This window comes from Bubalus kerabau, chromosome 5, assembly GCF_029407905.1.
Source record: "Bubalus kerabau isolate K-KA32 ecotype Philippines breed swamp buffalo chromosome 5, PCC_UOA_SB_1v2, whole genome shotgun sequence".
NCBI lineage: Eukaryota > Metazoa > Chordata > Mammalia > Artiodactyla > Bovidae > Bubalus > Bubalus kerabau.
Window position 1 is genome coordinate 805,169 of NC_073628.1, and position 27,271 is coordinate 832,439.

General features: G+C 62.5%; 1 protein-coding gene across 1 annotated transcript in view; it reads left to right on the forward strand.

Moving 5' to 3' along the window:
* LOC129652192 (mucin-2-like) overlaps positions 1-18,568 on the forward strand; it is a 28,457-nt gene extending 9,889 nt beyond the window's left edge. Inside the window, exons 26-54 of the mRNA XM_055580498.1 lie at positions 22-153; positions 673-820; positions 1,104-1,147; positions 1,529-1,750; positions 2,104-2,130; positions 2,693-3,139; positions 4,930-5,295; positions 5,431-5,810; positions 6,498-6,759; positions 7,024-7,490; positions 8,718-9,894; positions 10,550-10,822; positions 11,086-11,294; positions 11,592-11,766; positions 12,186-12,433; positions 12,850-13,033; positions 13,300-13,525; positions 14,275-14,453; positions 14,700-14,769; positions 14,889-14,989; positions 15,094-15,125; positions 15,624-15,801; positions 16,187-16,291; positions 16,509-16,549; positions 16,719-16,841; positions 17,034-17,132; positions 17,750-17,777; positions 18,100-18,226; positions 18,320-18,568. Coding sequence (XP_055436473.1) covers positions 22-153; positions 673-820; positions 1,104-1,147; positions 1,529-1,750; positions 2,104-2,130; positions 2,693-3,139; positions 4,930-5,295; positions 5,431-5,810; positions 6,498-6,759; positions 7,024-7,490; positions 8,718-9,894; positions 10,550-10,822; positions 11,086-11,294; positions 11,592-11,766; positions 12,186-12,433; positions 12,850-13,033; positions 13,300-13,525; positions 14,275-14,453; positions 14,700-14,769; positions 14,889-14,989; positions 15,094-15,125; positions 15,624-15,801; positions 16,187-16,291; positions 16,509-16,549; positions 16,719-16,841; positions 17,034-17,132; positions 17,750-17,777; positions 18,100-18,226; positions 18,320-18,542 — 6,293 coding nt within the window. The 3' untranslated portion in view covers positions 18,543-18,568. The remainder of the gene's footprint in view (positions 1-21; positions 154-672; positions 821-1,103; positions 1,148-1,528; positions 1,751-2,103; positions 2,131-2,692; positions 3,140-4,929; positions 5,296-5,430; positions 5,811-6,497; positions 6,760-7,023; positions 7,491-8,717; positions 9,895-10,549; positions 10,823-11,085; positions 11,295-11,591; positions 11,767-12,185; positions 12,434-12,849; positions 13,034-13,299; positions 13,526-14,274; positions 14,454-14,699; positions 14,770-14,888; positions 14,990-15,093; positions 15,126-15,623; positions 15,802-16,186; positions 16,292-16,508; positions 16,550-16,718; positions 16,842-17,033; positions 17,133-17,749; positions 17,778-18,099; positions 18,227-18,319) is intronic.
* The last annotated feature ends 8,703 nt before the right edge of the window (positions 18,569-27,271 follow it).

Here is a 27,271-nt window from a genome sequence, read left to right on the forward strand (position 1 = left end):
TGACCGCACCTCTACCCCCAGCCATATTCTGCGACTACTACAACCCCCCGGGCGAGTGTGAGTGGCACTACGAACCCTGCGGGAACCGCAGCTTCGAGACCTGTCGGACCGTCAATGGCATCCACTCCAACATCTCCGTGTCCTACCTGGAGGGTGAGGGGCCCCATGCGGTGTTGCTCTGCGTGCCAGGCGGGCCAGGCTCGCCCTGCTGCAGTTTGTTCATCAGACAGTCTGCTGGGAGTCTGAGCTGAGACCCTGCTCTCAAGGGGAGAGGCTGAGACCCCGCTCTCAAGGGGAGAGACAGAAAGGGGTCAGGTTAGCACACCACGAAGTCAGGGGGCCTCTGAGTCAGGAGCGAAGGTGCCATGGGAAAAGAGCAGGTCAGGATGAGGTGGGGGCTGAGGAGGCCTCTAGCTGAGAAAAGCTGGCAACTAGAGGACCATCTGGGGAGGGCGCAGGGGCTGTCCCCCCAGGAGGCTGGGCGGGCCCTGGCTGTCCCTTTGGCCAGGTGTCAGCGCCAGGGCAGTAGCAGGGGCATGGTCCAGGCCCCCCTTCCCAGAGGGCGTCCTGGAGAAGAGGCCCTGCGGGGCGGGGAGGGTGGGCAGGGTGAGGTGGACAGGGTGGATGTGCATCCTCTGTGCCGGTCCAAGCCCAGCGCCCTGTGCCCACCAGGCTGCTACCCCCGGTGCCCTAAGCACAGGCCGATCTACGACGAGGAGCTGAAGGCGTGTGTCACCAGGGACCAATGCGGCTGCTACATCGACAACACTCACTACACACCGGGCACGCCCGTGCCCACAGGGCACATCTGCCACACTTGGTACCTAAGCTCACGTCACAGGGTCCTGGGGAGATCAGCGCACACACACAGACATGCACGCCCATTCACACGCACACACATGGCAGGAGGGGGGGGTGGCCCGTGTTGCCTCTGCACCTCGCCTCGTCCCTGCTCTGCCCACACTGGGAGCCCAGGTGGGGTCCCGAGCCAGCCTTTGGGGCAGCGTCATCCTGAGGCTGCAGGCCTGTCGTGGGGTGTGGGGGGCGGGTGAGGGCACAGGCCGGTGCCTCCTTGGGCCTGCAGCCTCACGCTTGCTTTTCAGCGTGTGTACCAAGTCCTCGAAAGTTGTCTGCCGGGTTGATAAAGGTAAGCTGCCCACCCCCAGACGCTCCTCCTGGACCCACCTGGGTCCTGGCTGGGTGCAACCTCCTGTGCTTCCGTGCCTGCCCCCCGAAGGCCCGCGTGGCTGCCCTGAGCCCCTGTCAGCTCGGAGGGGCCTCTGGTTTGCAGCAGCCCCTAGGGCTCACCCGAGACATCTTTGTTTCTCCTGATGGGGAGCGAAGCCCCTTCTGTGACGCAGCTTCTATGTTCCGATGGGCACCGCTGAGGGTCCTGGGCGCGGGGTCCCGGCGGGCGCTGGCTGGCTGTTGGTTGGTGGTGGGGGACCCGTCTCCCCTGTGTGGACGGGCTGAGGGGCCTTGGGAGCCTCTTTCTTGTTCCTGATGGGTAGATATTGGCCGCCCGCAGGGAAGATCGTCAACGTGACGCAGGACGGCTCCTTCTGCTACTGGGAGTTCTGTGGCCCCAACGGGACGGTGGAGAAATACTTCAACGTCTGTGTGTCCACCTCAGCACCCTCAACCCCCGCCACGACCACCCCCACCACGACCACCCCCACCACGACCACCCCCACCACGACCACCCCCACCACGACCACCCCCACCAGCACCACTCCGACCCCCAGCACAGGTAAGGCCCCCTTCCCTGCAGGGGGCCTGCCTTCCCCTGAGCCCGGCAGGGATGGCCCTTCTAGGCAGGCGGGAAGTAATGACCTGTCTCTCAGCTCGGGGCGTGTCCCCCGCCCCCTCCCACATTTCAACCACAGTCCCAAGCCCAGAGCAGGGTGACGGCCACACGGAGCTGCAGGAGCCGGGGCTGGAGGACGCCGCCAGTGCCCTGGGCCCCTCAGCTGGAGTTGTAGCTAGTGCTGAACAGGCCGCGGGTGTATGACAGCCACCGGGAAACAAAACATGAAAATGAAGAGATTTAACAAACCTCGAACCTGTACAATGACATTCTCTCTCCCCCACGTTTTACCGCAGCACCACCTTCCTCTTCACCCACGACTGGTAAGTCACGGTAGCAGCTGGTCCCGTGATGCAGGGCGAGGAGCAGCAGAAAGCGTGCCTCCCTCGAGACCCCAATGCGGGCTGGGCTGGGAGGCCGGACCACCGGCTCAGGGACTGGAGGTGGTCTGTTTTGGTGACCTGATTCCTGATTTGCTGAGCCCAGGGACTCGTGCAGGGGACTTGACCAGCTCTGGGAGAAAACACTGGTCAAGAGTCCAGCCTGAGCCCCGCCAGCGGGCTTCTGCGCTGGGCTGGGTGGCCCTTCCTCGTTCGTTTGTTTGGCTTATGGATTTGAAGGTAGCTGAGGAAGGGGCACTAGGCTGGTGTCTCAGCCTGGGTCTGTCACTGGCGGGGAATGGGGGTCTCGGGTTTTTAGCTGCAGAAAGAGGAGAGAAGTAGAGGGTGGAAGTTTAGGCTCAGCCTGAAGTCTCTGAGCCTGCTCCGGGCCCTTTGGTGGTGATGGGGACAGCTGGTCATGAAGGTCTCTGGGTTCTCTGAGCCTGTTGACCTCCCGAAAGGCGCGCCCCCACCTGACTGGCCAATGCCGGTCTTGCTCGCCTAGTTTCCTGCTGCTCCTGGTCCGACTGGATCAACAACGACCATCCCAGTACCAACAGTGACGGCGGGGACCGAGAGACGTTCGACGGCGTCTGCAGGGCCCCCCGGGACATCGAGTGCAGGGCGGCCGTGGAGCCCTTCCTCAGCTGGGACACGCTGGGCCAGAAGGCTCAGTGCAATGTCTCCGTCGGGTTCATTTGCAAAAAAGAAGACCAGTTTGGAAACGGACCTTTTGAGGTCTGCTATGACTACAAGATACGGGTCTATTGCTGCAAGCAGAGGGATGAGTGTCCTACCTCGACCCCAACCACCACCCCGCTGACCACCAGCCAACCAGCCACTACTCCACCGACCACCACCCCGCAGACCACCACCCCTACTCCCACCCCGACCACCACCACACAAACCACCACCCCGCAGACCACCACCCCTACTCCCACCCCGACCACCACCACACAAACCACCACCCCGCAGACCACCACCCCTACTCCCACCCTGACCACCACCACACAAACCACCACCCCGCAGACCACCACCCCTACTCCCACCCCGACCACCACCACACAAACCACCACCCCGCCGACCACCACCCCTACTCCCACCCCGACCACCACCACACAAACCACCACCCCGCAGACCACCACCCCTACTCCCACCCCGACCACCACCACACAAACCACCACCCCGCAGACCACCACCCCAACTCCCACCCCGACCACCACCACACAAACCACCACCCCGCCGACCACCACCCCGCCGACCACTACTCCAGCGACCCCACCCCGGTGACCCCCACCCCGCAGACCACCACCCCAACTCCCACCCCGACCACCACCACACAAACCACCAGCCCGCAGACCACCACCCCTACTCCCACCCCGACCACCACCACACAAACCACCACCCCGCAGACCACCACCCCAACTCCCACCCCGACCACCACCACACAAACCACCACCCCGCCGACCACCACCCCGCCGACCACTACTCCAGCGACCCCCACCCCGGTGACCCCCACCCCGCAGACCACCACCCCAACTCCCACCCCGACCACCACCACACAAACCACCACCCCGCAGACTCCCACCCCGACCACCACCACACAAACCACCACCCCGCAGACCACCACCCCTACTCCCACCCCGACCACCACCACACAAACCACCAGCCCGCAGACCACCACCCCTACTCCCACCCCGACCACCACCACACAAACCACCAGCCCGCAGATCACCACCCCTACTCCCACCCCGACCACCACCACACAAACCACCACCCCGCAGACCACCACCCCAACTCCCACCCCGACCACCACCACACAAACCACCAGCCCGCAGACCACCACCCCTACTCCCACCCTGACCACCACCACACAAACCACCACCCCGCAGACCACCACCCCAACTCCCACCCCGACCACCACCACACAAACCACCAGCCCGCAGACCACCACCCCAACTCCCACCCCGACCACCACCACACAAACCACCACCCCGCAGACCACCACCCCAACTCCCACCCCGACCACCACCACACAAACCACCACCCCGCAGACCACCACCCCAACTCCCACCCCGACCACCACCACACAAACCACCAGCCCGCAGACCACCACCCCTACTCCCACCCCGACCACCACCACACAAACCACCAGCCCGCAGACCACCACCCCTACTCCCACCCCGACCACCACCACACAAACCACCACCCCGCAGACCACCACCCCTACTCCCACCCCGACCACCACCACACAAACCACCAGCCCGCAGACCACCACCCCTACTCCCACCCCGACCACCACCACACAAACCACCAGCCCGCAGACCACCACCCCTACTCCCACCCCGACCACCACCACACAAACCACCAGCCCGCAGACCACCACCCCTACTCCCACCCCGACCACCACCACACAAACCACCACCCCGCAGACCACCACCCCTACTCCCACCCCGACCACCACCACACAAACCACCAGCCCGCAGACCACCACCCCTACTCCCACCCCGACCACCACCACACAAACCACCAGCCCGCAGACCACCACCCCTACTCCCACCCCGACCACCACCACACAAACCACCACCCCGCAGACCACCACCCCAACTCCCACCCCGACCACCACCACACAAACCACCAGCCCGCTGACCCCCACCCCGCTGACCCCCACCCCGCCGACCCCCACCCCGCCGACCACCACCCCGCTGACCACCACCCCGCTGACCCCCACCCCGCCGACCCCCACCCCGCCGACCACCACCCCGCTGACCACCACCCCGCCAACCACCACCCCAACTCCCACCCCGACCACCACCACACAAACCCCCACCCCGCTGACCCCCACCCCGCTGACCACCACCCCGACCACCACCACCCCAACTCCCACCCCGACCACCACCACACAAACCCCCACCCCGCTGACCCCCACCCCGCTGACCCCCACCCCGCCGACCCCCACCCCGCCGACCACCACCCCGCTGACCACCACCCCGCTGACCCCCACCCCGCCGACCCCCACCCCGCCGACCACCACCCCGCTGACCACCACCCCGCCAACCACCACCCCAACTCCCACCCCGACCACCACCACACAAACCCCCACCCCGCTGACCCCCACCCCGCTGACCACCACCCCGACCACCACCACCCCAACTCCCACCCCGACCACCACCACACAAACCCCCACCCCGCTGACCCCCACCCCGCTGACCCCCACCCCGCCGACCCCCACCCCGCCGACCACCACCCCGCTGACCACCACCCCGCTGACCCCCACCCCGCCGACCCCCACCCCGCCGACCACCACCCCGCTGACCACCACCCCGCCAACCACCACCCCAACTCCCACCCCGACCACCACCACACAAACCCCCACCCCGCTGACCCCCACCCCGCTGACCACCACCCCGACCACCACCACCCCAACTCCCACCCCGACCACCACCACACAAACCCCCACCCCGCTGACCACCACCCCGCCGCCGACTGTCCCAACTGCAACCACTACAGTCACCACGGTCACCCCACCCCCGTGTCTGCCGGACTGCAGGTGGACTGGCTGGCTGGATTCTGGTAAACCGAACGATACCGAAGCAGATGGAGACGTTGAATCCCTTGAGAACGTCTGCAAGAGCGGCTGGGTAGCCAACATCTCCTGCAGAGCCGCCGTGTCTCCCAACACTCCTCTCCAAGAGCTTGAACAAACTGTGGTGTGTGACACCTCGGTTGGGCTTGTGTGCAAAAACCAGGACCAGAAGCCAGGGGGAGCCACCCCGACGCCTGCCTGCCTCAACTACGAGATCAACGTCTACTGCTGTTTTGCTCAACCTGACTGTGTCTCCACACCGTCGCCGACCACTACCCCTTCGTCATCTACCACCCGTTCAACAGAGATTCCAAGTCCTACCACTACAGAGACCCCAGCTACAACAACCCCCACAGCTTCAACTGGGACTCCGATGCCAACCTCTAGCACCACCTCAAGAGAGACAACCACCACCACACCAACAACCACAGTGACCCCAAGCCCGCCATCTACCACAACTACAACAGAGACTCCAACCCCAACACCCACCACAGAGACCACCACCCCCACCACTACCACCACCACAGAGACCCCAACCCCAACACCCACCACCACAGGGACACCAAGCCCGCCATCTACCACCACAACAGAGACCCCAACCCCAACACCCACAACCACAGTGACACCACACTCTCCATGTCTGCCAGACTGTGGATGGACTGGCTGGCTGGATTCTGGTAAACCAGATTATACCAAAACAGGCGGAGACATTGAATCCCTTGAGAATGTCTGCAAGAGGGGCTGGGTAGCCAACATCTCCTGCAGAGCCGCCATGTTTCCCAACACTCCTCTCCAAGAGCTTGAACAAACTGTGGTGTGTGACACCTCGGTTGGGCTTGTGTGCAAAAACCAGGACCAGAAGCCAGGGGGAGCCACACCACCTGCCTGCCTCAACTACCAGATCAACGTCTACTGCTGTTTTGTTCCAAGTAACTGTGTCTCCACACCATCGACGACCACTACGGAGACCCTAGGCTCATCATCTACCACCCCAACCCCAGCACCCACCACCACAGAGACCACCACCCACACCACTACCACCACCACAGGGACTCCAACCCCAACACCCACCACCACAGTGACACCAAGCCCGCCATCTACCACCACAACAGAGACTCCAACCCCAACACCCATCTCCACAGAGACCACCACTCCCACCACAACCACAGAGACCACCGCCCCCACCACTACCACCACCACAGGGACCCCAACCCCAACACCCACCACCACAGTGACACCAAGCCCGCCATCTACCACCACAACAGAGACTCCAACCCCAACACCCACCACCACAGAGACCACCACCCACACCACTACCACCACCACAGAGACCCCAACCCCAACACCCACCACCACAGAGACCACCACCCCAACCACAACCACAGAGACCACCACCCCCACCACCACCACAGAGACCACCCCCCCAACCACCACCACAGAGACCACCACCCCAACCACAACCACAGAGACCACCACCCCCACCACCACCACAGAGACCACCACCCCCACCACTACCACAGAGACCACCACCCCAACCACAACCACAGAGACCACCACCCCCACCACCACCACAGAGACCACCCCCCCTACCACCACCACAGAGACCACCACCCCAACCACAACCACAGAGACCACCACCCCAACCACAACCACAGAGACCACCACCCCCACCACCACCACAACCACAGGGACCCCAACCCCAACACCCATCACCACAGTGACACCAAGCCCGCCATCTACCACCACAACAGAGACTCCAACCCCAACACCCACCACCACAGAGACCACCACCCACACCACTACCACCACCACAGAGACCCCAACCCCAACACCCACCACCACAGAGACCACCACCCCAACCACAACCACAGAGACCACCACCCCCACCACCACCACAGAGACCACCACCCCAACCACAACCACAGAGACCACCACCCCAACCACAACCACAGAGACCACCACCCCAACCACCACCACAGAGACCACCACCCCCACCACCACCACAACCACAGGGACCCCAACCCCAACACCCACCACCACAGTGACACCAAGCCCGCCATCTACCACCACAACAGAGACTCCAACCCCAACACCCATCTCCACAGAGACCACCACTCCCACCACAACCACAGAGACCACGGCCCCCACCACTACCACCACCACAGGGACCCCAACCCCAACACCCACCACCACAGAGACCACCCCCCCTACCACCACAGAGACTACCACCCCAACCACAACCACAGAGACCACCACCCCAACCACAACCACAGAGACCACCACCCCCACCACCACCACAGAGACCACCACCCCAACCACAACCACAGAGACCCCCACCCCCACCACCACCACAGAGACCACCACCCCAACCACCACCACAGAGACCACCACCCCAACCACCACCACAGAGACCACCACCCCAACCACAACCACAGAGACCACCACCCCCACAACTACCACAACCACAGGGACCCCAACCCCAACACCCACCACCACAGTGACACCAAGCCTGCCATCTACCACCACAACAGAGACTCCAACCCCAACACCCATCTCCACAGAGACCACCACTCCCACCACAACCACAGAGACCACGGCCCCCACCACTACCACCACCACAGGGACCCCAACCCCAACACCCACCACCACAGAGACCACCCCCCCTACCACCACCACAGAGACCACCACCCCAACCACAACCACAGAGACCACCACCCCCACCACCACCACAGAGACCACCACCCCAACCACAACCACAGAGACCACCACCCCCACCACTACCACAACCACAGGGACCCCAACTCCAACACCCACCACCACAGGGACCCCAACCCCAACACCCACCACCACAGTGACACCAAGCCCGCCATCTACCACCACAACAGAGACTCCAACCCCAACACCCATCTCCACAGAGACCACCACTCCCACCACAACCACAGAGACCACTGCCCCCACCACTACCACAACCACAGGGACCCCAACCCCAACACCCACCACCACAGTGATAACACACTCTCAGTGTCTGCCGGACTGCAGGTGGACTGGCTGGCTGGATTCTGGTAAACCGAACGATACTGAAGCAGATGGAGACGTTGAATCCCTTGAGAACGTCTGCAAGAGCGGCTGGGTTGCCAACATCTCCTGCAGAGCCGCCGTGTCTCCCAACACTCCTCTCCAAGAGCTTGAACAAACTGTGGTGTGTGACACCTCTGTTGGGCTTGTGTGCAAAAACCAGGACCAGAAGCCAGGGGGAGCCACCCCGACGCCTGCCTGCCTCAACTACGAGATCAACGTCTACTGCTGTTTTGCTCAACCTAACTGTGTTTCCACACCGTCGCCGACCACTACCCCTTCGTCATCTACCACCCGTTCAACAGAGATTCCAAGTCCTACCACTACAGAGACCCCAGGTACAACAACCCCCATGGCTTCAACTGGGACTCCGATGCCAACCTCTAGCACCACCTCAAGAGAGACAACCACCACCACACCAACAACCACAGTGACCCCAAGCCCGTCATCTACCACAACTACAACAGAGACTCCAACCCCAGCACCCACAACCACAGGGACCCCAAGCCCGTCATCTACCACAACTACAACAGAGACTCCAACCCCAGCACCCACAACCACAGGGACCCCAACCCCAGCACCCACAACCACAGGGACCCCAACCCCAGCACCCACCACCACAGAGACCACCCCCCCCACCACAACCACAGAGACCACCACGCCCACCACCACCACAACCACTGTGACCCCAAGCCTGCCATCTACCACCACTACAACAGAGACTCCAACCCCAACACCCACCACCATAGTGACCACAACCCCTACCACAACCACAGGGACCCCAACCCCAACACCCACAACCACAGGGACCCCAACCCCAGCACCCACCACCACAGAGACCACCACCCCCACCACTACCACAACCACAGAGACCCCAACTCCCATCACCACCACCACAGGGACCCCAGCCCCAACACCCACTGGCACAGTGACGCCAGGCTGGCCATCTACCACCACCAGCACAGCTGTGGGGCCCTCTAGCTCACCACTGACCCCGACGTTGACAATGCCGACGGTCACTCCAGTGGGAGGCTCCACCCTTCCAGGTACTTGGGCACCAAGTGTGGTTTGTACTCTTGGTTCTTCCTCTCATCAGGGGTGCATCACAGCTCCTGGGAGTTCAGACAGGTACCTCCACTCTTCCCAGGGAATGCAGTTCCCAGGAAGGTTTTAGAAGGGCTCACTGGCCGTTCCACCAAGACCTACGGCCAAGAGTTCATGGAGGTGCTGACCCTCAGCCTGTCCTGCCCCCACGGGATGTCTTTCCTTGGGCATGGCTGCCCGTGGCCAAATCCTCAGCCTATAGCTGTATGATGGGTTCTGTGGGCAAAGCCCCCCTGCGGGAGCCACCAAAGGACTTGGGGCCTCGTGGGGAGTTGAGGCTGCTGGCCGGGCACCCTGGGAGACCCTCCTCTGTCCCCCCCACTCCCACCGGTGCTTCCGCACTGGGGCTTCAGGGGCCAGTGGCCAGCCCCTCCGGGTGGAGCAGCGTCCCGTGGTAGCCTCCCCATTACACACCCCGGGGCCCGTGGGCCTGACGCCCCTTCCAGCCCTGAGGCCTGGAGCTGGGACGTGGATGGGAGGCCTCCACACCACATGCCACACCTCCAGGGGGCTGCCTGTGTGTGTTTGCTGCCATGCCGCCTGTGCGCTGAGAGGAGTGGACCCCCTCAGCCCTCTCCACACCCTCCATTCTTACAGGCTCGCCGACCCCGGGTCCCACCTCCTCGAAGACCACCCCCACCCCTGGATCCACGACGGGGCCACCTTTACCCAGCACAAGCCCTACCTCCAGCCCCACGTCAGCAGGACGCCCGTCGACCACGCCAGAGTCCACCAGCACCTGGACCTCCAGTGTGTCCACCTCCACTGTGACCCCAGGAACCTCCCCCCACATTACCATGAGCACCAGTGGGGTCAGCCCCTCCCCCATATTTCCATGCTGCTTCTTGAATGAGACCTACTACGCCCCAGGTATGCAAGCTCTTCATTCTGATTCAGCAGCTCAGGCTGGTGGTGCTCTGGGTTCCCGGTGCTTGGGGGTCACAGTGAAGGTCTGCACTGGGAGCTTGCTTGGGAAGCTGGGTGCTGGGCCTGGGTGGATGTCTCCATGGCCGGCCCCACATGCTGCAGCCACAAATCGGGGCAGTGGGAGGTGTGGGCTTCTCTCTCGTGGCCTCTGGGGGAGCTAGCCTCAGTGCTCGGGGTGGCGTCAGCATTGGTCTCTCCCCTTGCAGGCGAGCTGGTGTACAACGGCACGCATGGAGACACGTGCTACTACGTGAACTGCTCGCTGGGATGCACGCTTGAGTTCTTCAACTGGTCGTGCCCGTCCACACCCTCCCCAACACCCAGCCCGTCCACACCTACCACCCACGAACGCAGCACATCCAGCACCCCACCCTCCAGGGTCCCCGGGTGCCCGGACTTGGATCCTCCCAGGCAGGTCTGTGTCTGCGGCGGCTTTTGTCCCCTCTGGCATCTAAACCCCACATGCTGCCTTCCTGTAGGTCATGCCCCTGCCTCTGTGCCCCACACCAGCCCGTCAGGCCAAGGCTTCAGGCAGCCTGCTGGGCGCAGGGTGTGCGGGGGCCGTCCTGCCTTCTCCCCCTGGCTGGCTGCCCTCCTGGACAGGGTCGCCCTTGGCTTTCAGCCTCCTGGGCAGGGCCTCGCCAGCATGGCCCAGCCCTCCCGTGTGGGCCAGACCGGCCGCGCCCACCCCGCGTCCTTCCCGCCCCCGCAGGAGAACGAGAGCTGGTGGATGTGCAACTGCACCAGGGCCACGTGCAAGTACAACAACACCGTGGAGCTCGTGAAGGTCAAGTGCGAGCCCCCGCCCATGCCCACCTGCACCAACGGCCTCGCGCCCGTGCGCGTCGAGGACCCCGACAAGTGCTGCTGGCACTGGGAGTGTGACTGTAAGCCCGACGCGCGGGCACCCCCGCCTGCTCCCCGGGGTGCTGCAGACCCCAGGCTGTCGTGCTGGCTTTGGTGGCTGGGTGCCCGAGGAGTCAGGCCCCCGTCGGGAGCGGTTTCTCCTGCCTCCTGCTGGCTCCTCCTCTCGGCCAGGGTCCAGGAAAGGGCAGGGCTGGCCTGGTGGAGGGTGGCCACCACCGAGAGTGGGGCACAGAGGAGGCGTCGGGACTGAAGCTGGGCGGCTGTGGGCCGAGGGGCACGTGCCCTCTTGGGGCCCAGATGCCCTGAGTGCCCCGGGAACCAGACTGCAGGGCCTTCCGCAGTTTCTGCTTGCCCTTCCCACCTGAGCCTTGAGCATGTCCTGTCCCCGTCCTGCCCCCAGCTGGGGGTGCGGCACGGGCTCACCCCACTTCCTCCGCAGGCTACTGCACGGGCTGGGGGGACCCACACTACGTCACCTTCGACGGGCTCTACTACAGCTACCAGGGCAACTGCACCTACGTGCTGGTGGAGGAGATCAGCCCCCGGGTGGACAACTTCGGGATCTACGTCGACAACTACCACTGCGATGTCAACGACGAGGTGTCCTGCCCCCGCACGCTCATCGTGCGCCACGAGACCCAGGAGGTGCTGATCAAGACCGTGCGAATGATGCCCATCGCGGTGCAGGTACGCTGGCGGGGCGGGCGTCCTTACGCAGCGGGAGGCTGGGCTGCCCCCGACCCAGAGCCAGGCTTGGAGAGGCGCTCCGAGGACACATCTCACGGGCCCTCTGGAGGCCTTCAGGGCCCCTTGACCTCCGCTGCTCACCCCCTACCACTCACCCTGGACACAGGTCTCTGTAGCAAGCGCCCCCTCCCTGAGGACAGGGGCTCTCTACACACCACGTAGGGAGTCCTACCCGCTTTCGGGGTCCCCAGGCCTCCAGGGGGGACTGTGAGGACGGTGCCCCTGCCACCTGGCCCCTGGGATTAGTCAGGACAAGGATCTGGCCCAGTGTGATGGGAAGGAAGCGGGGAGGGGGAGGGGTGGTCCCCATGGCTCGCCCCACCCCCTGACCCCTCGCCCCGGGGTTCCTGCCGCAGGTGCAGGTCAACAGGCAGGCCGTGGCGCTGCCCTACACCAAGTTCGGGCTGCGGGTGTACGAGTCGGGCATCAACTACATGGTTGACATCCCCGAGCTGGGCGCCCTTGTGTCCTACAATGGCCTCTCCTTCTCCATCCGGCTGCCCTACCGCCTGTTTGGCAACAACACGAAGGGCCAGTGTGGTGAGCCCCTGGGGGAGGATGGCCTGGCAGGGGCTGGCTGCGGGAGCTGCTCCCCAGGGGTGGCTCTGCACACTGCTCAGGCCCCCACGGGCCCCCGGCCGCGTCTGGGTCTGGCCCCTGTGGGAGGCCAGTCGGAGCCGCGTCTGTGCCCTTAGGCCCGGCCAGGGGCCCTCCAGGGACACGGGCTGGAGCGGGGGGTCCTGGGGGCTTGCCCTGCTGGACGGCCGGGCCTGGTGTGTGTTCACGTGGCCTCCCCACCCACACAGGCACGTGCACCAACACCACCTTGGATGACTGTGTGCTGCCCAGCGGGGAGAGCATTGACAACTGCGAGATCGCGGCTGACTCCTGGGTGGTGAACGACCCCTCCAAGCCACGCTGTCCCCACACCGGCTTCACCACCAGGCGCCCAACCGCCTCGCCTACAGTGGGCACCAGCAGCTTCCCCACGAAGGGCTGTGCGTCTCCGCTCTGTGAGCTCATCAAGGACAGGTGATCCGCTCTGGAAGCCGCACTCCAACCTGGTCTGCCATGGAAAGGCCGCTGGCGCTGGGCCTGGGGCTGGGAAGGCAGATGGCAGTCACAGCGGGGCCAGGACTTGGGCTCCTGTAGGGTATCCAGGGCCCTTTGTGACTCCCCCCATCCTGTCTCTCCTGCCTCCTGAGATGGTGCAGTGTCTGCTGAGCTTGAAGGCTGGGGTAGGCCAGTTGACCCAGGATAGAGTTAGCATCCATAACTGATGTTGGGGAGGGGATTTTGGGCTTAGAGAGGGGGCCAAAACTGGTATCTGTGGAAGTGAGCCCTTCACCCCCAGAGGTGTGTGCGTGGAGGCCAGGACGGCCCCTGCTGGCCTTGCTGGGGGACCTTGGCACCTGGTGACCACTTAGACACAGACCTTCCCTCTCTAGGGGCCGAGCACAGTGCTCTTCCTCTGGCCTCAGTGCTGGCAGCCATGGCCTCAGGCCAGCCCGTGCCCCCGAGGCCAGCCCGGGCCCCCGAGGCCAGCCCATGCCCCCGAGGTCAGCCCGAGCCCCCGAGGCCAGCCCAAGCCCCTGAGGCCAGCCTGTACCCCTGAGGCCAGTCCTGATGATCTGCTTCCACTCTTAGCACATGGGCATCGGTCCGGTGGTACAAGCTGAGCTGGGCCCCCAGGGGGTGCAGCCCAGATGGAGGTGCCGGGCAGGGCGACGTGAGAGGCTGGGGGCACCAGCCGGCCCGTGACATGCATCCCTCCTCCACAGCTTGTTTGCCCAGTGCCACGCCCTGGCGCCCCCCCAGCACTACTATGAAGCCTGCCTGTTCGACAGCTGCTACGTGCCCGGCTCGAACCTGGAGTGTGCCAGCCTGCAGACCTACGCAGCTCTGTGTGCCCAGGAGGGCATCTGCGTGGACTGGCGGAACCACACTGGCGGGGCCTGCCGTGAGTGCCCTCCTGCCCCACCCCAGGCTCAGCGGGAATCGTGGCTGGGTGGGGGGCCAGACCGCCTGAAGACTGGCTGTGCTAACCCCTGTGGGGCTGGACCCCTGCCTCCTGGCTCGGCACAGCATGAGGGGCTGAGGCCGCGCTTGGCCTGTGTGGGACGGGGTCCTATGAAGGGGCTGGGCGGCGGTCAGTGGGGGTGGGGTGGGGGCCCAGGCCCTTCCCTCTGACGCTGCCCTTCCCCAGCGGTGACATGCCCTGCCCACCGTGAGTACCGGGCCTGTGGCCCCACGGAGGAGCCCAGCTGTAAGTCCAGGTCAGTCACGGTGGAGGCGCTGGGACGGCTGGCTGGCCCTCTGTGCTGCTCTGGGCAGCCCTGTCTGGGCCTGGTGGTCCCACCCGTCCCCACACCTGTCTCCTGATGCCCTCCTCTAGCCCCTCCCAGCCGAACAGCACGCGCCTGGTGGAAGGCTGCTTCTGCCCTGAGGGCACCACCAGCTACGCACCCGGCTTTGACGTCTGCGTGGACCTGTGCGGTAGGCTGCCTGCCATGTGGCCTCTGCCCTCCCCTTCCCGGGGCTGAGCCCAGCGCCTGTGGCAGGGGCCTGAGCTCACAGGGCCTGTCTCCTCTCTCTCCTAGGCTGCGTGGGGCCCGACAACGTGCCCAGAGAGGTAGGCCACCCCCTCGGTGCCGGGGCTAGGCCCTCCCATGAGCCCTGCATTTTGGGGGGCAAGATGGGGTGGAATGAAAACCTGGGGCCTTCGGAGGTGGAATAATGAGTCCCTGAAGTCCTGGAAGGTTGAGCCAGTGCGGGGCCCATCCACCCGCCCCTCTGTGCATCCGCCTGCCCGCCCCGCCCATCCGCCCACTAGCCCCGGATGCTCTGGCTATACCTGCGGCCCGTCTTCCCTGTGGCGTGTCTCCCGCACGTGGCTGGTTCTTTAGCTCTGCTCTGCGTGAGCCCCGCAGACACACCTGGTGCCTCCGCCACGTGCCAGGCCTGTGGGCCCACGGGAGCAGGTCCCAGCCGTGGTGTGAGTGTCCTCCCCAGAGCCTGCCCTGGGCACTCGGAGGTGGGGAGGGCTCGGGGTTTCCCGCCGGCCGCTCGGTGGGCCACACGGCACGGTGCTGTCTTGCGCTGACCGGGGCCTGCTCCCCCTCCCCTGCAGTACGGGGAGCACTTCGAGTTCGACTGCAAGGACTGCATCTGCCTGGAGGGCGGGAGCGGCATCATCTGCAAGCCCAAGACGTGCCAGCCGGAGCCCCGGCTGGAGTGCGAGGAGGATGGCACCTACCCGTTCACGGAGGTGGACCCCGCCAACACCTGCTGCAATCTCACCTCCTGCAGTAAGGCCGGCGGGCGCCATGGACTATAGCATATCCAGCCCTAAATGGGGCTTGTTTCTGGGCAGTAAGGCCCCGCCGGCGGGCGTCCCTGGACTATAGCATATCCAGCCCTAAATGGGGCTTGTTTCTGGGCAGTAAGGCCCCGCCGGCGGGCGTCCCTGGACTATAGCATATCCAGCCCTAAATGGGGCTTGTTTCTGGGCAGTAAGGCCCCGCCGGCGGGCGCGGTGGCCGGGCTCTTGCGTGGTCCTGGAGGCTGGGGCCTCAGGCGTGTCTGTGGGGGTGTGGGCGCTGGGCAGGAGGGGGTTGAGGGGGCCCAGGCCCAGGGCCTGCCCTGCCCGGGGCAGCATCCGCACGCTCACCGGCATGTCCCCACTGCCTGCAGAGTGCAATGCTAGCCTGTGCAGGGAGAAGCCCCCGCTGTGCTCACTGGGCTTCCAGGTGAAGAGCGAGATTGTGCCCAGGAGGTGCTGCCCCCAGTACTCGTGTGGTAGGTGGGCCGGGCCGGGTGGGAGCGAGGCCTAGGGTGGGCAGGGCTCCAGCTGGGTGTGGGGGGCAGAGGACGGCTGAAGGGGCCCCTGCCTGGGGGCTCAGGGTCTGCCTGGAGGAATCACCCAGCCCCATGCCCCCACGCTGTCCACTGGCTGTGCATCCGCCCCGAGGTCCGGCAGGACAGTCTGACCCTTGTTCTGGTTCTTTCTCCCAAGTGCCCAAGGGCGTGTGTGTGCTGGAGCACGCCGAGTACCAGGTGAGCCCTGCTGGCCGTGGGGAGTGGTGTGGGGGCGAAGAGGGGCTTTGGGGGCAGGGTCCTGGGCAGGCTCGGCTGGTGGGGGCCCCCCTCCCGGTGACAGGGGGGCGTCCTGGAGGAGGGGAGGCGCCGCGTGGGCCCACCTCACCCGCCCTCCCTGTGCCCAAAGCCCGGCTCTCCAGTCTATTCATCCAAGTGCCAGAACTGCGTCTGCACCGACCGCAGGGACAACGCCACGCAGCTCAACGTCATCACCTGCACCCACGTGCCCTGCAACACCACCTGCAGCCCGGTGAGCAGCCCCGCCCCGGCGCGCTGGGCCCGCCCACCTCACGCCCCGCCCACCTCACGCCCCGCCCCGGCGCGCTGGGCCCGCCCACCTCACGCCCCGCCCACCTCACGCCCCGCCCCGGCACGCTGGGCCCGCCCACCTCACGCCCAGCGGCCCTTCCTCTTCCCACGCCAACCCCCCGGTGTCCCGCAGGGCTTTGAGCTGGTGGACGCCCCCGGGGAGTGCTGCAAGAAGTGCCAGCAGACCCACTGCATCATCACCCGGCCCGGCAAGCAGAGCCTGGTCCTGAAGGTGCGGCCCCCCCACCCCCTCCGCCCGCAGGGCCGAGAACGTCCTGCCTCCCTTCAGGACACCTGTCGTGGGGTTTTGGGCCCTCTGGGTGGCTTCTCCAAGTCAGGCCACCGCTGTGGGACATGGACCATCTGGGGACTGTGGGCCGCGGGTCCCTGGGCCCCTCCTGATGTCACTGGCTCTGCAGCTCTGGGCCTATGGGCTGCACTTGGCAAGGTGGTCAGGGAGCAGCCTGGAGGGCTCCCACCAGGCCTCACACAGAACCCCCCCGACCCCGACCTGCAGCCTGGAGACATGAAGAGTGACCCCCTGAACAACTGTACCTTCTTCAGCTGCGTGAAGATACACAACCAGCTCATCTCATCCGTCTCCAACATCACCTGCCCCGACTTTGACCCCAGCACCTGCGTCCAGGTGAGCAGGCCCGTCACTCCTGGAGTGGGGCCCTGATATCCCTGGGGGGCCGGGCTCCATCGCAGGACGTGGCAACAGCTGCAGGCTCCGCTCTGGGCCCTTCTGCAGGAACTGCCCCTTCCACCCTCTTGGCAGGGGGGCACTGTCACCTTGGGGGGTCTGGGGTCCCAACTGTCTCTCCTGCCCCCTAGGGCTCCATCAAGCTCATGCCCAATGGCTGCTGCAGGAAATGTGAGTGTGGGGCTCGGGCGGGTGGGCCCTGTGGCCCAGGCCTGGCGGGGGCTCCCTCTGGGCCCCTTGAGGGGAGGGGGTGGAAGGGGATGGTGCCCCGGGAGCCCTGTCCCCTCTGTGCCACTCCCGGCTGGACACTGACTTTGAGGACATCACCTGGGGTGCCCAGGAAGCCTGAATCCCTTCCAGGAGCCCATGACGACCCAGCTTGCTTGAGGGCCCTGGAGTGGGTGGCGGTTGGGAAGGCAGGAGGAGGCCGTGAGGGGGGCAGGAGGGCCGCAGAAGGCGGAGACCCCCTCCCAGCCTCTGCCTCTCTCCCCAGGCGTCTCTCGCAATGAGACCAGCATCTCCTGTGCTGCCATCCCCGTCGTGAGGGAGATTTCACACAACGGCTGCACCGCGTTGGTCTCCATGAACGACTGCTCTGGGTCCTGCGGGACCTTCGCCATGTGAGTCCTGGGCGCCGGGGCCTGGTGGGGGCAGGGTGGGGGAGGCCGTGCCCGCCCCAGCGGGCGGCGGACCCTGAGCCCGCCTTCCCGCAGGTACTCGGCCGAGGCCCAGGCCCTGGACCACAGGTGCTCATGCTGCAGGGAGCAGCGCACCAGCCAGCGGGAGGTGACGCTGCAGTGCCCGGGCGGGCGCACGCTCCGCTACACCTACACGCACGTTGACAGCTGCCTGTGCCAGGACACCCTGTGCGAGCTTCCCGCCCAGCGCAGGGCCCGGCGCTCCTTGCCCCTCGGGGTGGCCCCCGGGCGGGGGTGAGGGGAGGGCCCGGCCCCCACCGTCCCGTGTCCCCTTCCCACTGATCCCCTCAGCTGCCTCGCCTTCTGAGCTGACTTTCTCTCTGGAAGTATTTATTTTCTGAGCCTTTGTTCGATTCTTTGCTTTCCAAAATAAACTTGGGCAGAGACGCCGTGCTCGTGTGCTTCAGTAGTGGCTGGGGGCCTGGGTGGGCTGCTGGGCACAGCCCAGGTCTGGCCACTTCCAGGGGGGTGCATGGGACCTGGCCACCAGGCTCTGCACATGGGACATGGGGGAGGCTGTACTCGGATGCCTGTCCTGCCCTTGGCGTGCACAAAGCCCTCGCTGTGTGTTCAAGATGCTGGAGGCTACCCCTGCGGGAGGCCCTCCGAGCCTGAATTTGTGAAAAAGGAGCCACTGAGCTGCGTTTGCACCTGTTTGTGTGCATGTGAGTGTGTGTTTGCCTGTGTGACCTGTGTGTGAGTATGCACACATTTGCATACATGTGTGTGAAATGCCCTTCCTCCTGGGGGAAATAGACACAAGCCTGGTCCTGAACCACGCCCCACCTGCTGCCAAAAATGACAGAAAGTGACCTTATGGGTCCGCCTGGGCCACCGTAAAGCATTTGGCAGGGCCGCCAGACCCTTCAGACCAACGTGACGGAGCTGCAGGGGGCTCTGGGGACCTAGGCTGGAGGCAGCCCTGTGTGTGTCCACATGTTCACCTGCCCACGCATGTCCGCGTGTGTCCACCTGCCCACGTGTGTCTGCGTGGGTCCACTTGCCCACATGTGTCCATGTGTGTCCACCTGCCCATGTATGTTGCGTGTCCGCCTGCCCACATGTGTCACGTGTCCACTTGCCTGTATGTGTCCACCCTCCCATGTTTGTTGGGGAGCTGCTTTGTGAGCTGGCCGAGCCGCCAGAGTGGGAATTCTAGGGAGGGACCATCTGACTCTTTGTGGCCGAGGGCAAGGCTGGTGGCCAGGGACCCTGAGGCTGGGAGGCGGCCGGGTGCCCGGGCGCCTGGGCTGAGGACCCTTGAGCACAGCACCACCTGTGGGCATTGTTGGAGGCCTAAGAGGAAGGTGCTGACCCCCTGGTACGGCCCCTAGTACCCTTTACCCCAGACACCTGTCTGCCACATTAACGCCTGAATGATGGATGGGTGCTGGGAGAAGCTGCCCTGGGGCCAGCAGGCTTGCCCAGGGCAGACCCAGGCCCCCTGCTCCATCCACTGCCCTCTCCTCGGCTGGACGGTTCCCTCCCGGCCCACCCCTGATGGACACCAGGTCAGGACCCCACAGCAGCAGCCCCAGCCCGGGTCCTGGCTCCCGGTGACCCCAGGAGCTCACACAGCTGCTGGCCCTGCCCTGTGGACTCCTGGGCGGTCAGTGGGCCTGGGTTGGCCTTGGAGCTACTACGTCCCTCCCTGGAGCAGAAGTTTGCTAAGGCAATGGGGGCTGCCCGCCCAGCTGCATGGCCATGGGGGGTTCTGGGAGCCTCGGAACCACCCCTGCACCTACCTCAGGCTCTGAGCTCTTCCTGTGCCCGGCCTGGCTGTGGGGGCCGTGAACTCTGGAGGTGGATGCTAGCCCCGCTCGGCAGTGCCAGCCCTGGGGCCTGCGGGACAGGAGTCGGTGGCGGGAGCTGCGGCCTGTGGGGCAGGGGGGCCTCAGTCTCTGCCCAGCGTCCGCCTTCTGGGGCCCCTGAGAAGTGGGGGCTCCCAGGTGACCGGGCAGGGGTGGGCTGCACTTCTGGACCCTCTAGTTTAAGCCCAACAGCCCTGGCTTGTCTCTTCCGGACACATGGGTTTCATGAGGTTTTGTTTGGAAGGAGGTTTTTGGCTTAAAAACATTTTGATGACCATTAGCAGACGATCGTGGAGGCAGCAGCCCCAGGCCCAGAGAAGTCAGGGGCTGCCTCCGCCCCACCCATGCTGGACAAATGAACCAGAGAATAGCTGAACATATGGACGCACGCCTCGGTGACCCCAGGCTCCCCCGGGACCCCAGCAGGGGCAGGGAAGGGTGGAAGGTAGTGGGTGCTAAGCCACTTCAGGCGTGTCTGACTCTGACTGGAGAGTGGCCCTCCAGGCCCCTCCAGGCTCCTCTGTCCATGGAATTTCCCAGGCAGGAATCCTGGAGCGTGCGGCCATGCCCTCCTCCAGGGGACCTTCTCCACGCAGGGCTGAACCCGCACCTCTTACGTCTCCTGAATTGGCAGGTGGCTTCTTTACTATCAGCGCCACCTGGGGAGCCCAGGCGGTGGTATCAGTTCATTACCTTGCTTTTCTCAGGTCATCTATTTCTGCCCCCACCCCCATTTTTTGGTGAGGGCTCTGAGGGTCTGCTCCCCGCCACCAGTGGGCAGCGACCCTGCCCCTCTGCTCTGGGGGCAACTGCCTTGGCCCGCCCACCAGGCTCTCGAGCAGAACTGTGATGGGGAAAGGCGTGAGATGGTAGATGTTCCCCACCGCCTGCGGCACCCAGCGTGACGCCTTTGGTAAATGGCGGCTTCCTGGCAAGAGCTCTGGGGAACAGGACCCCCCCTCAAAGCCCCTGCAAATGGCCCACCCAGCTCACAGACATGTTGGAGGGTTGTTGTTGTCCAGTTGCTCAGTCATGTCTGACTCTTTGTGACCCCATGGACTGCAGCACACCGGGCTTGCCTGTCTTTCACCATCTCCTGGACTTGGCTCAAACTCATGTCTGTTGAATCAGTGATGCCATCCAACCATCTCATCCTCTGTCGTCCCCTTCTCCTCTTGCCCTCAATCTTTCCCAGCATCAGGGTCTTTTCCAATGAGTCGGCTCTTCACACAGGTGGCCAAAGTATTGGAGCTTCAGCTTCAGCATCAGTCCTTCCAATGAATATTCAGGACTGATTTCCTTTAGGATGAACTGGTTGGATCTCCTTGCTCTCCAAGAGACTTTCAAGAGTCTTCTCCAGAGCCACAGTTCAAAAGCATTAATTCTTTGGCGCTCAACCTTCTTTATGGTCCAGCTCTCACATCCATACATGACTACTGGAGAAACCATAGCTTTGACTATACACACCTTTGTTGGCCAAATGATGTCTCTGCTTTTTTAATACACTGTCTAGGTTTGTCATAGCTTTTCTTTTAAGGAGCAAGTGTCTTTTAAATTTCATGGCTGTAGTCACCATCCACAATGATTTTAGAGCCCAAGAAAATAAAGTCTGTCTCTGTTTCCATTTTCTCCCCATCTATTTGCCATGAAATCATGGGACTGGACGCCATGATCTTTGTGTTTTGAATGCTAAGTTTTAATCCAGCTTTTTCACTCTCCTCTTTCACCTTTATCAAGAGGCTCTTTAGTTCCTCTTTGCTTTCTGCCATTATGGTGGTGTCATCTGCATATCTGAGGTTATTGATATTTCTCCTGGCAATCTTGATTCCAGCTTGTGATTCATCCAGCTCAGCATTTCATATGATATACTCTACATGTAAGTTAAATACGCAGGGTGACGATATACAGCCTTGAGGTACGCTTTTGGAACCAGTCTGTTCCATGTCCGATTCTAACTGTTGCTTCTTTACCTGCATATGAGTTTCTCAGGAGACAGTAAGGTGGTCTGGTGTTCCCATCTCTTGAAGAATTTTCCACAGTTTGTTGTGATCCACACAAGCAAAGGCTTTAGTGTAGTCAATGAAGCAGAAGTAGCTGTTTTTCTGGAATTCCCTTGCTTTTTCTAGGATCCAATGGATACTGGCAATTTGATCTCCGATTCCTCTGCCTTTTCTAAATCCAGCTTCCACATCTTGAATTTCTCAGTTCATGCACTGTTGAAGCCTAGATTGAAGGATTTTGAGCATTACCTTGCTAGTGTGTAAAATGAGTGTAAATGTGCAGTACTGAACATACTTTGCATTGACCTTATTTGGGATTGCAATGAAAACTGACCTTTTCCAATCCTGTGGCCATTGCTGAGTTTTCCAAATTTGCTGGTATATTGAGTGCAGCACTTTAACAGCATCATCTTTTAGAATTTGAAATAGCTCAGCTGTATTTCCATCACCTCCACTAGCTTTGTTTGTAGTAATGCTTCCTAAGGAATCAAGATTGCTGCAAGAAATATCAACAACCTCAGATACACAGGTGATACCATCCTATGGCAGAAAGTGAAGAGGAACTAAAAGAGCCTCTTGATCAGGGTAAAGGAGAGTGAAAAGCTGCCTTAAAACTCAACATTCAAAAAACTAAAATTATGGCATCTGGTCCCATTACTTCATGGCAAACAGATGAGGAAAAAGTGGAAACAGTGACAGATTTTATTTTTCTGGGCTCCAAAATCACTGTGGATGATGACTGCAGCCATGAAATTAAAAGACACTTGCTCTTTGGAAGAAAAGCTATGACCAACCTAGACAGAGTACTAAAAAGAAGAAACATCACTTTGCTGACAAATATCTGTACAGTCAGAGCTATGATTTTTCCAGTGGTCATGTATGGATGTGAGAGCTGGACCATAAAGAAGGCTGAGCACCAAAGAATTGATGCTTTTAAACTGTGGTGTTGGAGAAGACTCTTGAGAGTCCCTTGGACTGCAAGGAGATCCAACCAGTCCACCCTAAAGGAAATCAGTCCTGAATATTCACTGGAAGACTGATGCTGATGCTGAAGCTGCAATATTTTGGCCATCTGATGTGAAGAACTGACTCATTGGAAAAGACCCTGACGCTGGGAAAGATTGAAGGCGGGAGGAGAAGGTGACGACAGAGGATGAGATGGTTAGATGGCATCACTGACTCAATGGACATGAGTTGAGCAAGTTCTAGGAGTTGGTGAAGGACAGGGAAGCCTGGCATGCTACAGTCCAGTGGGTTTCAAAGAGTAGGACATAACTTAGCAACTGAACAATAAGACTAGAATGAAATATTACTCATTTGTTAAGAGATATTGATCAAAAAAGGCAGCAAACATCAGATTTAGTGCTGGGGCTTTAGAATCACCCCATGGAAGGCCTGGTGAGTGTGTCCTGCACCGTCCAGCATGCCCCTCGGGCCCCGGCAGGAGCACCAGGAACACGTTGCGGGGTGCCCCGGTCTCAGCTGAGGGTGAGGGTGAGAGGAGCCACCGGCCAGGCTGGAGTGGCCTTGAGCCCCTCATCTCCCATGTGGTCAGTCCCACCCTGGACTCAGCTGGCTGGGCCGAGCCCACAGCCTGTGACCAGGAGGGCGGAGCAGGGACCCAGGGCCATGACCCGGCTTTGAGAGCCTCGAGGTGCCTATTGACCCTCGGGACTTTGCTCATGGGGTCGAATCAGATCCCGTCTCTTTAAGGCTCTTCTGGCCACTGCCCCCCGTGCCCCCTCCCCCCTGCCACCTGCTGGTCCTGGAGAGAAGCTCAGAATTTCCTCCCTGGGCAGGGGGTTCACGTTCCCCCTTTGTCCTTGCAGGCTGTCTTGGGCTGAGCTGTGTCCCCAGTTCATAAACAGGAATCCTGACCCCAGCCCCCAGATGTGAGTATTTGGAGATAAGATGGGTTAACGTAAAATGGGGGCTTCCCTGGTGTCTCAGTGGCAGAGAACCCGCCTGCCAATGCAGGAGACCCAGGTTCGATCCCTGGGTTGGGCAGATACCCTGGAGAAAGGAATGGCAACCCACTTCAGTGTTCTTGCCAGGGAAATCCCATGGACAGTGGAACTTGGTGGGCTACAGTCCATGGGGTCGCAAGAGTCAAAGAAATGGCTGAGCGACTAATAAATGAGGCAGAAGGTAAAGTGAGGTCACCAGAGTGGACCCTGACCTCACAGGAGGACATCCTTATAAGGAGGTCAAGACACAGACACACAGAGGAAGGGCCACGTGAGGATGCAGGGAGGAGACGCCGTCTGCCTGGGAGAGAGGCCTCAGGAGGGCCAGCCCTGCCCCCGCCTGGGTCTGGGGTTCCAGCCTCCAGGACTGGAGACAGTCAGCAACAACACTGTCGTCCAGTCACGCTGGGAAGCAGCCTCCAGGAGGAGTGGACAGGGCGCTCAGGGGCCACGGGCTTTGGGGCCATCGCCTGTTGGCGTTCCCACTGAAAGCCCACCCCCTGCACGGCTGGGAGGTGTGACCAGCGGCTCAGAGACCCCAGCCCAGGGTGAAGCAGCTCTGTCCAGGGACAGTCTTGGGGGGGGTTGGGTCGACTGTCACTTCGTCTGACAGGCATCTGAGCCAGCCGAGACGGGCCAGCAGCCTTGGGGATCATGCCGCTGTGTACGCAGCACCCCACCAAGCGGACCCCCGAGACCCAGGCTGGGCTGCCGGGAGATGGGGTGGTGGGGGTGAGGCCGGGGCTGCCCCAGGTCCCCTCCCCGCCCTCCCGGCCTGGTCCTGCAGCAGAAAGCGCCTGCCCTGTTCCTCGGGAGCACTTCTAAGCCCCGAATCCCCCTCTTCCAGGGTTGGGGTGCTGTCCGCCAACCGCTGAGCCAGGCCCCACGACCAGCCTCACACATTCTTTCTGCCTCATGACTGCGCCCTCTGCAGCCAGGCTGCCTCCTCCTGCACTCTTGGGTGGGGCGTTGGGGGCGGGGGGGGGGATGTTGTAGGGCATTTTCCAGGCCCAACCCCCTTGGTGTCCGCAGGCCTATATAACGAGGCCCCAGGGAGATTGGGGGCCTTCACTTCCTGGCGTCGCAGGCACCCCCGCGGTGGCCTGGGGCCCGCGGTGTCCTGTCTACTCGGCCTTCCCGGTGCTCCCGGCGTCTCCAGGGCAGTGAGTGATCAGCGCATCTTCCCTCTTCCTGCTTGGATGTGGGCTCTAGCTCCAGCTTCAAGGTGGGCCGTGGGCTGAGACTCCTGTGACCCTCTGTGGCCCCTGTGCCCGGCCAGACCCTTCCCTGGGGGCCTGGATGCCGCCCCTGTGTGGCCTCGGCCCCCTGGCACCCACCCCTCAGCCCTGCCTGAACTGCCTCCGTTATAGTCTGCAGAGTCGACCCTGCCTCTGCCTGAAGACGGGACCCCACACAGAGAGCCGGGAGGTGGGGCAGTGTGCCCCCTGCTTAGCGTCAGCTTTTAAGACCTTTCCTGCAAACCAGTCTCAGGTCTCCGGGGTAGGGGGTGCGGTGTCCCCTAAAGATGCCAGTGCCCACAGCGGCCTCCTGTCTGAAATCTGGGCTCAAACAAGACCAGCGCTCAAACAGCAGCTCTTGGCCAAACCACAGGCCTCTCAGTCCTTTGGCCTCTTGGCATGAGGTGGGCTGAGCTCCAGGCCACGGAAGTTTACCCAGGGATGGGGAGGTCTCCTGCCTTCCCCTCCGGCAGGAAGCGTTGGCACAGTTCACTGATAAGCTGGTCAAAGGCTCCCAGCAGGGCTGGGTGCTGGCTGCACCTTTGAACCAGAGGGCCAGTGCCCGGTTTCGTGGGGGACAGCTGTCCCTTCTGGCACTTCCCCAGAGGCCATCCAGGGGCAGCTCCAGCCACTGCCTGGAGCCCATCAGAGGCCTTAGGTCGCTGCAGACATGGGGACCAGGGGTGGTAGTGGGCAAGGTGAGCGGCCCGCTGGCCACGAAGCCCGCGTGTCTGGAGTTCTGATGGTGGCTCACATGGGTCGAGCTCTTCCTTCTGTTTGGCCGAGGGGTTTGGCAGCGAGCGCTCCCAGGGTGTCACCCCCGCCCCTGTGCTGGCTTCTCAGCATCCACGTGTCTGCGGGAACTCTTCCAGGACCGACCGGCAAGCTCGAGGGTTGTTTGGTGCCCTCGAGCTGGAGCAATAATTGGCCTAAATATCAGATGAAATTCAGACTTCTTCAAGCATTTAAGTAGCTGACTTGTTGGAAAAGACCCCGGTTGCGAAAGATGGAAGGTGGAAGGAGAAGAGGCCGACAGAGGACGAGGTGTTTGGGTGACGTCACTGAGTCAATGAACCTGGGCAGACTCAGAGACGGTGAGCGATGGGGAGGCCTGGTGTGCTATAGCCCATGGGTCACAGAGTCGGGCACGACTTGGCAACTAAAATACAGCAATCACAACGCCTTGGTCCCGTAACCAGTGGGCGTGGAGCTGCCAAGTGGGCCCTGATGCCCTCTCCCCCGCCTCCCTATGACTGAGGTGTGACGGGGCCTTGGTGATGAAAGGCTTGAGGAATCTGCCCTCCCAAAAGGTCCAGAGCCCCCCGGCACTCTGCTAGGTCCTTCTGGTTTCCCTCTCCATCTCCCCTGTTTTTATGATTCGTGCTGAGAGACGTAAGGGGAACCCTTTGCACTTGAGATTTGTGCGTGTTGTATCAGAAACTCGTTCTTTGTGTTACCGGGCGCTGCCGTGCTGTTGTTTGACCAGGATTGCTTGTTCCTCCTACTGTGGTGGGCATAGGTTACCCCCGGGCCATGGGTGAACTATGTCCCCCACATCCACGTGTTGGCGTCTGAACCCCGAGTCCCTCCCAGTGTGACCTTATTTGGAGATGGGTCTTTTCAGAGGTGACATAAGGTCATTGGCTGGGCCTTATTCCTGTGCGATTATTGTTTATAAAAGGGGGAAATGTGGAGACGGACACACACCAGGGAGGACGGATGCCATGGGAAGGTGAAGCCAGAGGTCGGGGTGATGCTTCCACATGCCAAGGATGTGGAGGCTGCCGAAGACCAGAGCAGACCCCCACAGCGGAGGGCGAGAGCGTGCCACTCCTCCCTTTAGAGCCTTGGGGGGCAGCCCTGCAGGCCTCCAGGACGGAGCGAGTGAACTTCCGCTGATCAAGCTGCCCGCGTGGGGCGCTCTGTGCTGGCTGCCGGGGATGCGGCCATC